Below are 12,846 nucleotides of genomic sequence, written 5' to 3' on the forward strand. Positions count from 1 at the left end.
AAAGGAGAGAGGCTGGACACTCTCCCAGTTTCAGGTGGAGAACTATGACATTGGTTGTGATTTCTGTTTGAACCCATTAAACCAGAGTACAGTTGAGACATCGTAAAAAGATCTTCTAAATCTGTAATTACAGTTATGGAGAAAGCACACACACAAACACACACACACACAGAGTCTTCTACCAGGTGAAGACAGGAAAAGAGCATATTCACAAGATTTTGATCCAACACTGCTCAGCGCCACAGCTGGAAGCCTAGGGTCCTTGAGAAGGGCGAGACGGCCTTTCCCAGCCCGAAGGATGAAGTACAAGGGCAGGGACACCATGAAGCGCCCCGGATTTGCAGGGAGGGCTAGTGACCCTAGGGTCCCTGCAGCTGCCTCTATACTTTAAGGGCAAGAGTTTCAACTACAACATCCTATGCATTAAACACAAAAATCCTTAGTTTATTTGTTAATGCTGTTGACACCAAAATACCGTAGAGAAAAGCAGCAAATATTTACAATCGGTCCGTTTCCGAACTGCCTTCTAGGATTGTACCCAAAGCAGAAAGATTCTGAGTCCAGAGAGAAAGAGCAAGGGCGTGCACAGGGTTAACCCTCCCCCCTAACCCTTTCTCTCCCACTCGCGACCCTGGAGACAGCGGGGGAAAGAAACGCTGGGAATTTCAGGTGTGCCCTGAACCTAGCGCCGACGGAGAAGCAAAAGCAGAAACCCAGCGGACACTCCCCCCTCTCCGGGTCCGTGGGCGCTTTCCAGGACGGTCCAAGGCTCCAGCCCGCCTTAGCGCATTCCGGGCGGAGAAAAGACCTTCCCCACTCGGCTGGTGGGAAAGACCCTACTTTCCAAAACCAGCTGCGAGCTTGGATCCGGTGACTCCCGCATCCACACCACGCTCCCGGCTCAGCTGCCTGGAGATTTCCGAGCCTCCCGGAGAAACCCAGTCCGGAGGGTCCCCCTTTTGTTCGCGGGAGAGCGCGTCGCAGCGCTGCGCATCCCCCCTCCAGCGATGGAAGCCCCGCTGCGGGGGCGCTCCCCTCTGTCCGCTCCCTACCAACCCGGCGCTCCCGCGACCACCCGCTCCGGCGCACCGATCCCCAACTGTCCCACCCACCCCGCCCGAGTACTCACTTCTCCCCAGTCCCTCCGCTTTCCACGCCGTCTCCTCCACCGCCCCATAGCGCCTCAGAGGCTTCTCCGCTTCCAGATGGACGGACAGAGATGGCTTCAACTCCATCGCTGATCCCCGCGGGCAGGTCGAGCGGTCTCCCTCTACTCCATCCCTGCCGCGGGCTGCAGGGAGGGAGGCGGCTCCAGCCAGCAGCGTTTTAAGGGGCCGGGCGCTCGTGACGCGGCTCCATCTCTTCCGCCGCCAGAGCCGGGGAGCGCCGACTGGTACCCGGGGAGGCTGGGGAGGCGTGGAAAGAATGAGGGCGCATGCGCAGTGGAGGCTTGGGAGGGGAGCTTGGGGGCTGGGTAGAAAGAAAAGGGGGCCCATAATAACTCTAAGAACAACAAAAACAACTGAAATAGAACCAACCTAAAGGAAGTAAAAACAAAGCAGCAGCCCCCTACTGGAGCAGGTGGCGATGCTTTGCATGGGACTGGCGCTGCGAGTGGCTTGTGATATGTCAGCGTGCTGCTAGGCTTTGAGTGGGATTTGGGAGAGCATGTCTATCTGTAGGCGATGGATCCATCTTTGTGGCGAGTGCGCGGAAGCGTGAGTGTGGACCTGGATCTGTGTGTTCTGTGCCTATGAGAACCTCTGTAGTTTGCATTTATGTGTATTTTGAAGTAGAATATAAAATGGGACAGTCTTCTCTCCCAATGCCTGTGTCCACCCTTGTAGGTGTTTGCATGAACTTGAGAGGCATAAAAATATTTTGGACATCAGTATAACAAAGCTGTTTAGAACATGAGTCTTTACTGCCCAGAAATCCAGGGGTTGATATCAGCATGGCAGCATTAAAAGTACAAAGTAAAATCCACAGCTAGATGGATTTTTTAAATAGTTGTATTTATTGAATGATGGCTAGGTGCTAAACACTCCCCAATAACTCTGTGAAACAGATACTGTTTTGTTAGCTTTGTTTTATAGAGGATGAAACTGAGATGCAGAAAGATTAATTTATTTGCCCAAATTCCCTCACTTACCAAATGGTCTGGTCAGCACTTGAATCTAGACTTAGCCCCTTTATTGTCCTGACCTTCTTAACTGCACAGGTATGTAGCTTTGTATGGGGAAGGGGGAGGACCTATAGGACACAGATTGATTATCTGTTGTTTGTTCTTATTTTTAAGATATAATCGGGGGTGATTTTCGGGATCCACATGGCTCTTGGAGGAATGAAAAGGCCCAGCCTTTTAAGAAAATGATTTATCAACAAGAGTCATTAAAAATTTATAATCAATAAAAGAACTTCTAAATAGCTCATGAGAGAAAAAGGAAATAGCAATAAAAATCATAAAATATTTAGACCTGGATAAGCATGAGAGTATCACATATCAAAACTTGTAAGTTTTGATGTAACTAAATGTATAGCCTTAAATGCACGCATTTAAAAATGTAAGACTAAAACTAAATGGGTTGGGATGAATAGGTAAACAAAACATGGCCTTTCCATACAGTGGAATACTATTCAGCCTTTAAAAAGGAAAGGAATTCTGTAATATGCTACCACATGGATGAAACTTGAGGATATAATGCTAAGTGAAATAAGCCAGTCAAAGAAAGCAAAGTACTGTATGATTCCATTCATGTGAGGTGCCTGCTGCTAAGTCACGTCAGTCGTGTCTGACTCTGTGTGACCCCATAGACGGAAGCCCACCAGGCTCCCCCGTCCCTGGGATTCTCCAGGCAAGAACACTGGAGTGGGTTGCCATTTCCTTCTCCAATGTGTGAAAGTGAAAAGTGAAAGTGAAGTCGCTCAGTAGTGTCCGACCCTTAGCGACCCCACGGACTGCAGCCTACCAGGCTTCTCCATCCATGGGATTTTCTAGGCAAGAGTACTGGAGTGGCTTGCCATTGCCTCCTCCGTGTGAGGTGCCTAGGGTAGTCTAAATCACTGGGAGAGAAAGTAGAATAGAAGAGGCTGGGAGTAGGGAAGAATGGGGACTTTTATTTGTTGGGTATAGATTTGCAGTATTACAGATGAAAAGAGTTATAAATTAAATTAAAAAGAATGGGGGTGATGCACAACAGTGTGAAAATAGTTAATACCACTGAGTTTATACGTTTAAAACTGGTTGAACTGGTTTTAAAAAATGGTTAAATGTTAGATGTCCATCGATAGTTGAATGGATAAAGAAGTTGTGGTACGTATACACAATGGAATATTATTGAGCCATAAAAAAGGAATGCATTTGAGTCAGTTCTAATGACGTGGATGAACCTAAAACCTAATACAGAGTGAAGTGAGCCAGAAAGAGAAAGAGAAATATCATATTCTAAAACATATATATGGAATCCAGAAAAATGGTGCTGAAGAATTTGTTTACAGGGCAGCAGTGGAGAAACAGACATAGGGAATAGACATGGACACAGGGAGAAGGGAGGAGAGGGTGAGGTGTATGGGAAGAGTAACGTGGAGATTTACATTACCATTTGTAAAATAGATAGCCAACAGGAATTTGCCGTATGGCTCCAGAAACTACAGGGGCTCTGTGTCAACCTAGAGGGGTGGGATGGGGAGGGAGGTGGGAGGGAGTTTCAAAAGGGAGGAGATATATGTTTACCTATGGCTGATTCATGTTGAGGTTTGACAGAAAACAAAATTCTGTAAAGCAATTATCCTTCAATAAAAAAAATAAATTTTTTAAAATGGTTAAATGTTAAACTGCAAAGACGGTAAGAAAAAAGAACAGATAAAACCTAAGTGGAGTAGAAAAAATAACAATGATAAAAACATAAATTAAGGAAATATTATGTTGATGCAAAAGTTTTGCATTGTTGAATTTCACTGTTTGATATTGGAAAACATTCTTAAATAAATGTGGTTATATTATACATTATCTTAATGTGCATTTCTAGCTTCTTTTTTTTTTTGCTAATGACTTATTACCTGTCTATTTTATATTTATTTTAGACTAGGGAAATGATGTTAGACACAAAGCAAACTGCAGCAATTTTCTTATTCAAGTTCAAAATGGGTCATACATAAAGCAATGGAGACAAGTCGCAACATCAGTGACACATTTGGCTCAGGAATGGCTAACGTACAGTGCTATGGTGGTTCAAGTTTTGCAAAAGAGACAAGAGCCTTGAAGATGAGGAGTGCAGTGGCTGACCCTCGAAAGTTGCAGGGACCAATTGAGAGCTTCATCAAAGCTCATCCTCTTGCAACTACAAGAGAAACTCCTGAAGAACTCAACGTGGACCATTCTATGGTCATTTGGCATTTGGAGCAAATTGGAAAGGTGAAAAAACTTGAGTGGGTGCCTCATGAGCTGACCTCAAATTTTAAAAAAATCATTTTGAAGTGTTATCTTTTCTTATTCTACATAACAACAATAAACCATTTATTGATCAGATTGGACGTACAGAGAAAAGTGGATTTTATACAACAACCAGCTATGACTAGCTCAGTGGTTGGACCAAGAAGAAGCTCCAAAGCACTCCTCAAAGCCAAACACCCCAAAAAAAAAGGTCATGGTCACTGTTTGGTGTCTGCTGCCTGTCTGATCCACTACAGCTTTCTGAATCCCAGTGAAACCATTATCTATGAGGAGTATGCTCAGCAAATCGACGAGATACACCCAAAACTGCAACATCTGCAGCTGGTGTCGGTCAACAGAAAGGGCCCAATTCTTCTCCATGACAATGCCCGACCACACATCACACTACCAACGCTTCAAAAGTTGAACGAACTGGGCTATAAAGTGCTGCCTCATCTGTCGTATTCACCTGAGCTCTTGCAAACCAACTGAAACTTCTTCAACCATCTCAACAACTTTTAGCAGGGAAAAATGCTTCCACAACCAACCAGAGACAGAAAATGTTTTCCAAGAGTTCTTCGAATCCCAAAGCACAGATTTTTATGCTACAGGAATAGACAAATTTATTTCTCATTGGCAAAAATGTGTTGATTGTAATGGTATCCATTTTGATGAATAAAGATGTGTTTGAGCCTAGTTATAATGATTTAAAATTCACCATCCAAAACCTCAATTACTTTTGTACCAACCCAGTAGAAAACCAAGGAGTAGTAGAGAGGATGTCTAACTGAAAAGCTGATTCCTTTGGAGGAAGGAACTATTAAAGAAGGTAAACCATCTGAGGCTCATCAAACAGAGCACTCATGAGTAATAAGAAGAAAAGAGAGATGTAATACGAATACAGGGAGATTTTTAAAACTTCGTGGAAATGTGTGCTTCTCAGGTATTCCCCAGCAGTCCAGTGGTTAGGACTCCATGGATTCACTGCTGAGGGCCAGGCTTCAACCCCTGCTCAGGGAACTAAGATCCCACATTCCATGGGGCAACTCAGGCCCATGTGCCACAACCACTGAAGCCTAGGCACCACATCTAGAGGGTCCGTGCCTGGCAACCGAAGATCCACATGAGACAACTAAGACCCAACACAATCCAGTAAATTCTCTCTCCAAAAGTAAACCGTCAAAGTGCAGTTAAGAAATATAAACGCAAACCGATAACCACTGCAAAACCTGAATTGTTAATGTAGAAATTAATTTTTCTCCTCAGTCCCACAAAGGCAACAGGGTCAAATAATTTACTGGTGAGTTTTACCAAATAACAGATAATCCTTATTTTATAAAAATTGTTTCAGAGCTCATGAGGACAGAATGACCTTGATATTAAACCCAGATTAAAATATTACACTAAAAAATCCTAAAGTGATCTCACCTAGCTATAAGAATTCTAAATAAAAATACATCATGAACAAATAGGGTTTATATCCAAAATGGAGTAATGACCTGATAGAAAAAAATCTATTGATATGATATATTAACAGATCAAAGGAGAAAGCTATTTGATCATCTGAATGAATATAGAAAAAGCATCTGAAAAATTAGCAGTCACATGCTTGTTCTTGTGCTTAGCAAATGAAGAATAGAAGATCATTTCCTTAACTTTCTAAAAAGTAACTATCATAAATCAATAGCAATCATCATAATTACTGTTGAACCTCTCATAGCAGCCTTATTAAGGTCAGGAACAAAAGAAGGATGCTCATAATCCCCACTTCTGAGAGGTCCTAGCTTGGCACAAAATAAGAGAATAAATGAGGTATAAGAACTGAAACAGGAAACAAAGCTGCTTTTTCAGACAGTATAATTATCCATATAAAAATGCAAGCAAATCCACAAATAAGCTATTAAAATGAATAACAGCAGGTTGGGGGAAACAAGACAAACATAAAAGCATAGTAGTTTCCTGTAATTATTAATCAAACAAAATATAATCATAACATAAAAAAATCATTGAGAAGAAAATTACTATTTCATGACACCAGGGACAATTAATTAACTTTTTTATCTGGTACTGTTAAGCAAAATAAAAATGAACTGAAAAAAAAATGAAGAGATAGGTATGCCAAGTTCAAGGTTACAAAAGATTAGGTATCAAAGAGATGACAATTCTCTTCAGTGCCATTCAGTTGAAATCTCAATAGGAAATAGGATTTTATAATAAACTTCGACTTCTAGATTGGCTACAGTGCTCTAGGAACAATAATAGAAAGCAACTTTTATTTTAGTCCTTATCACTTCGTAATTGTGGCCCCATCCTTTTCTGGCCATCTTTGTTAATAAATATCACAATGTAAAAAATAAAATAAAACATAAACTTTGACAAGCTGATCCTAAAATTATGTGAAAAAATGAAGGGCGAAGAATAGGCAAGGCAATGACAAAAAACATAAGACAAGGAACACTTAACTCCCAGGTAGTTTTAAAAAAACTTAAAAAAAAAAATTTACTTATGTGGCTATGCTGGGTCTCCATTGCTGCACTCGGGCTTTCTCTAATTGCAGTGAGCAGGGGCTACTCTCTAATAGTGTTGTGTGGGCTTCTCTTGTTGCGGAGCACGGGCTAGGTAGTGGGGTACACAGGCTTAGTTGCCCCATGTCATGTGGGATCTTCCCGGACCAGCGACTGAACCCATGTTCCCTGCATTGGCAGGCAGATTCTTAACCACTGGACCATCAGGGAAGTCCCACTTAAACTTAATTATTGTCATAAGGCTTAAGAAGAAAATTGAGAGCCCCCATTTGGACCTGCACGTATTTGGAAAGTTGGTGTGACAGAGGAGGCATTGCAAATCAGTACAAAAAGGATGAACTATTCGATAAATGGTGCTGAGATATTTGCCTATGCAAATCGAAAACTAAAATAAATATCACACCTTTATGTTTCCTATCACATTTCTTCCCTGGTGGCTCAGATTGTAAAAAATCTGCCTGCAATGCAGGAAGATCTGGGTAGGATCCCTGGGTGGGGAAGATCCCCTGGAGAAGGAAATGGCAACCCACTCCAGTATTCTTGCATGGGGAATCCCATGGACAGAGGAGCCTGGCGGGATACTGTCCATGGGGTCACAAGGAGTCAAACACATCTGAGCAACTAACACTTTCACTTTCATATTTCCCATCACACATACACACACAGAAATTCCAGGCTGATTAACGACCTAAATGAGAAAAGCAAAATTTTTAAAATTTATAATGTAGAAGAATACCTTGATTATTTTGCAACAGAAGAATGTATGAAGACTCCCCCCAAAAAAACACAAACCTTAAAGAAAAATATTAATAATTTGACTATGTTAAAAGTTTTTGAGGTGAAATTCACAAAACATACAATTAACCATTTTAAAGCAACCAAGTCAAGTTATTGTACCTTCACAATGCAGTACAACCACCACCTCTAGTTATAAAACACCACATGACCTTTAAGGAAACCGCCATGTCCTTTAAGCAGTTACCCGACTTTACCCACTCCCTTCAGTCTCTGGAAAGTACCAGTCTTTGCTTTTTGCATGAACTTACTTTTTCTGGGTATTTCACATAGCATCATATGTGTAACCGTTTGTATCTGGCTTCTCTTACTTAGCCTGTTACTTTTGAGGTTCATCCAAGTTGTAGCCAGCATCAGTGCTTCACTCCTTTTCATGGCTGAATAGTATATCATTGCATGAATATATCTTAATTTGTTTATCCATTCATCCATTGATGGATGTTTGGGTTTTTCCACCTTTTGGCTACTGTGAACAGTATCCATATGAACATTTGTATACGAGTTTCTGTTTGGGTATCTGCTTTCAATTCTTTGGGGTATATACTGAAGAGTGGATTTGCTGTGCCATGTGGTAAATTGCATGTTTAACTTGTTAAGTACCCTCCAAACTGTTTGCCATGGTGGTTGAACTATTTTACATTCCCACCAGCAATGTATGAGGGATCCTACATCTCCACATTCTAACACTTTTATATTTTGTTTTTGAGATTATAGCCACAACAGTGGGAAAGGTCAAACTACTACCAACAAAATGGATGAATCTTACAGGCTTAACATTAAACAAAAGAAGTCAGATGCAGAAGAATTCATACTAAATGATCCTATTCATATAAAGTTCAGAAACAAGTGAAACTTATCTACAGTGATAAATGTCACAATAGTGCTTACTTTTGGGGTGGAACTGAATGGGAAACTAAATGAGGGGGAGCTTATTGAAATGTTAGAAATGTATCATCTGGTTGATGATGTACTGTGATGTGTGTATGAATACATAGACTTGGGGGAAGGGGAGAAGAAGAGATGACATTTAAGATATATGCCCTTTACTGTGTGAAAATTACATCTTAAAACAAAATACTAAATAAAAGTTTCGGGGAACTTTGTCATGTTATGCTCTTTATTCTTCTGTAGGTTGAAATAGTTCATGATTTTTTAAAAAAACAACAAGAAGAAAAGAAAAACTAACCAGACCTATTGGACTCAATAATTCAACCCCTGAGAATCTAACCTAAGAAATATATGATTTTTCCAGTAGTCATGTATGGTCATGACAGTTGGACCGTAAAGAAAGCTGAGTACCAAAGAATGGATGCTTTTGAACTGTGGTGTTGAAGAAGACTCTTGAGAGTCTCTTGGACTGCAAGGAGATCAAACCAGTCAATCCTGAAGGAACTCAACCCTGAATCCTCATTGGAAGGACTGATGCTGAAGTTGAAGCTCCAATACTTTGGCCACCTGATGCAAAGAGCCAGCTCTTTGGAAAAGACCTGATGCTGGGAAAGATTGAAGGCAAGAGGAGAAGGAGATGACAGAGAATGAGATGGTTGGATGGCATCACTGACTCAATGGACATGAGTTTGAGCAAGCTCTGGGAGATGATGAAGGACAGGGAAGCCTGGCGTACTGCAGTCCATGGGGTCACAAAGAGTATGAAACGATTGAGTGACTGAGCAACAGCAACAAAAAATACAACAACAACAATAAGATATTTCTTACAATTTATGTAAAATGTGGGAAAACTAGGACAAGTCTAATATCCTACAAAAAGGCATGGCTAAATAAATTATGGAATGCATGCAGTGGAACATGGTATACTTTAAAAAAATGATACTCACAGAGAGTTTGAAATGTCATGGCAAAAAGCCATTATAACACAATGTTAATCAGAGCATCAGAGGAAGAGTAGAATACAAATTGTAATAGAAAGGATGCACTGTTATTCTTGATCTTTGGTTAAGGCTAAATGTACAGTGTGGTCTTGATCATACTAGTATTTCATAAAAATGGTAGAAATAAAATGAAACAAATTGATCCCAATTTTTTAATGTGTTCATATACACACATATATACATGTATCTAATAAAACACTGAAATGACATATACCAAATTGTTGATACTACCTATGAACATCCAGGTAATAAATAATGTTTTCTTTGAATTCTCCAATATGTATTACTTTTATAATCAGGGGGGAAAATCAATATGTTTTTAATGGATGAAAAATAAAAAGACAAGGAATAAATGCATGAAAATGTTAACAAGGGTTGTTTCTAAGAGTTGAGATTTGTGGGCGATGTCTTCCTTCTTAATTTTCCAGCCACCATACACTCAGTTAGTGTATAGGCGGTTGGAAAATTCAGAAAACTCATACTGTGCATTTTATCATTCAAAAAGGAATAAATTCCGTTCCTAAGATTGTGTGAGTAATGCAATTCTGTAATCTTAGAGGACAAAACCATCCGTGCCACAGCGGTGCCTAGAAGCCTATCTGTTTGCATTAGTTCAGGGTGATAATGCTTCAAGTTCAATAACTGGCTGAAGTAACCATCTGCATGGAATTAAGTGGCTATTCCAGCCCTGGCTTCTCATCCTGGCTCTGTGCCTTGCTCTGCTGGGAATGCCAAAGACTCAGAGGGATGCTAGATGATTACAAAGAGCCAGGGCAGCAGGGGCCAATGCAGCATACTTTTACAACTGTCATTTAGGTTGATTGAAAGAGAAAATAATGCGATATCATCTTGATAATTTGATACTTTATCCAGCATGTTGACAATTTCAAATGTCCATGACACTGAGCTTATCAGAATAGCACGGTTTTCAAAAATACAGGCTTTGAAATTTGGAGGATCTCAGTTCAAGCCCTGGCTCAACCACCTGCCAGCTGTGTGATCCTGTGTGACATGTCACAATCTCTCTAAGCTTCACTTTCTTGATCTTTAAAATTCTAATGACATTAACTAACACATGATGTTGTTGTGATGACAGTACAATGTTGTTGTTATTGTTATTATTGCATTGTGCTGGCTGATATTTTGAGCCCTGATATTTTGGGTATTTACCAAATGAAGTGTCCAAGCCCAAAACAGAAACTTATCAAAACAACACTTGAGTGGAGAAACTGGAACACTCATAGGTTGTTGGTGGATATGTACAATGGTGCAGCCACTTTGGAAGACAGTCTGGCAGTTTCTCAAAAGGGTGAACACAGTTATCACATGACCCAGCAATTCCACTCCTGGGTATAGACCCATGAGAAGTGAAAGATACATCCACACAAAAACTTGTTTGAGGACTTTCCTGGTGGTCCAGTGATAAAGAATCCATCTGTCAATGTAGGAAACACAGGTTCGATCCCTGACTAGGGAAGATCTCCCATATGCTAAGCCCACGAGCCGCAACAATTGAGCCTGTGCTCTAGAGCCCAGGAGCCACAACTCGGCCCATGCGTCACTACTGAAGCCGGTGCACCTGGAGCCCGACCTTCTCAACAAGAGAAGCCCCCGCAATGAGAAGCCCATGCACCACGGCTGGAGAGCAGCACCCGCTTGCCGCAACTAGAAAAAGGCCTGCGCAGCAAGGAAGACCCAACACAGCCAAAAGTCAATGAATGAATAAAATTATTTTTTAAAAAACTTGTTTGAACAAATGTTTACGGCAGCATTATTTACAATCGCCCAACACAGTGAAAATAACCCAAATGTCCATCATGAATGATAAATAAAATGTGGTATATTCCTGCAGGTGGAATGATGTTTGGCAATAAAAAGGGGTGAAGCACTGATATATGCTGCAACATGGATAAATCTTGAAAACATTATCCTAAGTGAAAGAATACATAATACACCATAAATTCTATAATCCCATTTATATAAGTTGTCTAGAATCTATATCTACAGAGAAAACACTATCTGTAGCAAATCTATAGAGAATAAAGTAGGTTTGCGGTTGCTTAAGGCTGGGGGTGAGGGAGAATAGGTGAAGATAATGACTGCTGAAGAGCACAGGGTTTCTTTGTAGGTGAAAATATTCTAAAACTGTGATATTGACAGGACTTTCCTAGCAGTCCAGTGGTTAAGATTTCAAGCTTCCAATGCACGGGGCAGGGATTGACTCTCAAGGGTCAGGAAACTATGATTCCACATGCTGCCAAAAATAATTTTTTTTAAATGTTTTTAATAAACCGTATGGGATGGGGAAATCTGGAAGAAGAATCGGAGCCATCTGGTCTATTCTAAGCCCTGGAAGGTCGAGAGCGTGTTTTACCAAGGATGGCAGCATTTTAAAACAAACAGTGCATTATTTCAAAGAAGTTCCATTTTTCCCTGTGTTCTAGTGTGCTAAGTTGCTTCAGTTGTGTCCAACTCTTTGCAGCCCTATGGACTGTAGCCCACCAAGCGCCTCTGTCCATGGGGATTCTCCAGGCCAGAACACCGGAGTGGGTTGCCATGCCCTCTTCCAGGGGGTCTTCCCCACTCAGGGATCGAACCCACACATCTTAGTCTCCTGCATTGGGAGGTGGGGATCTTTACCACTAGCACCACCTGGGAAACCCTCCATTTCTTACACTAAAACACGAAAGTACTCTTGCATAAAAATTAGAAGGGTATTATTTGCAAAAATTCAGAGAACACATGCTACATATTTCATATGTAATACAAATTTGCATGTCATAAGTATATAACTTTTAAGTATATGGATTTATTTGAATTTAATAGATATTAATGTATTTTATATTACTGGGGCAAAAGTAAGGAAATTTCTAGACAGTTTAATTCTAAAATAATTGGTTTTCTGCAAAGTTTTAAAGTAGTTCTACAACTGAAGAGCTATTTCACAACATATAAGACATGTTTTCTCATTTAAAAATGTATAAAGAGTAACTATAGTAAGGGCTACTCGGCAGTCTTCTAGATGAGCTTCAATATTACTTATGGTGGAAGAATAGTGTTTGAGGAAATATTTGAGAAAACAACCCTTGAAGGAAGAGAGAAAAGCTTATTATTCATAAAAGTTTGATAATCTTTACTTAATAATGTGTTACTCTGTACTGCAGAGAATATACAGCATGTATTCTCTGAATATTTGCAAACAATA

At 40.6% G+C, this 12,846-nt stretch overlaps 1 protein-coding gene across 1 annotated transcript in view; it reads right to left on the reverse strand.

Annotated features, from left to right (window-relative positions):
• The window catches only part of BMERB1 (bMERB domain containing 1), a 144,731-nt gene extending 143,348 nt beyond the window's left edge, over positions 1-1,383 (reverse strand). Inside the window, exon 1 of the mRNA XM_055409541.2 lies at positions 1,130-1,383. Coding sequence (XP_055265516.2) covers positions 1,130-1,235 — 106 coding nt within the window. The 5' untranslated portion in view covers positions 1,236-1,383. The remainder of the gene's footprint in view (positions 1-1,129) is intronic.
• Between the last annotated feature and the right edge of the window lie 11,463 nt (positions 1,384-12,846).

This window comes from Moschus berezovskii, chromosome 27 (genome assembly GCF_049115385.1).
Source record: "Moschus berezovskii isolate FMDL1 chromosome 27, NW_MosBer_1.0, whole genome shotgun sequence".
In the NCBI taxonomy this organism is placed as follows: domain Eukaryota; kingdom Metazoa; phylum Chordata; class Mammalia; order Artiodactyla; family Moschidae; genus Moschus; species Moschus berezovskii.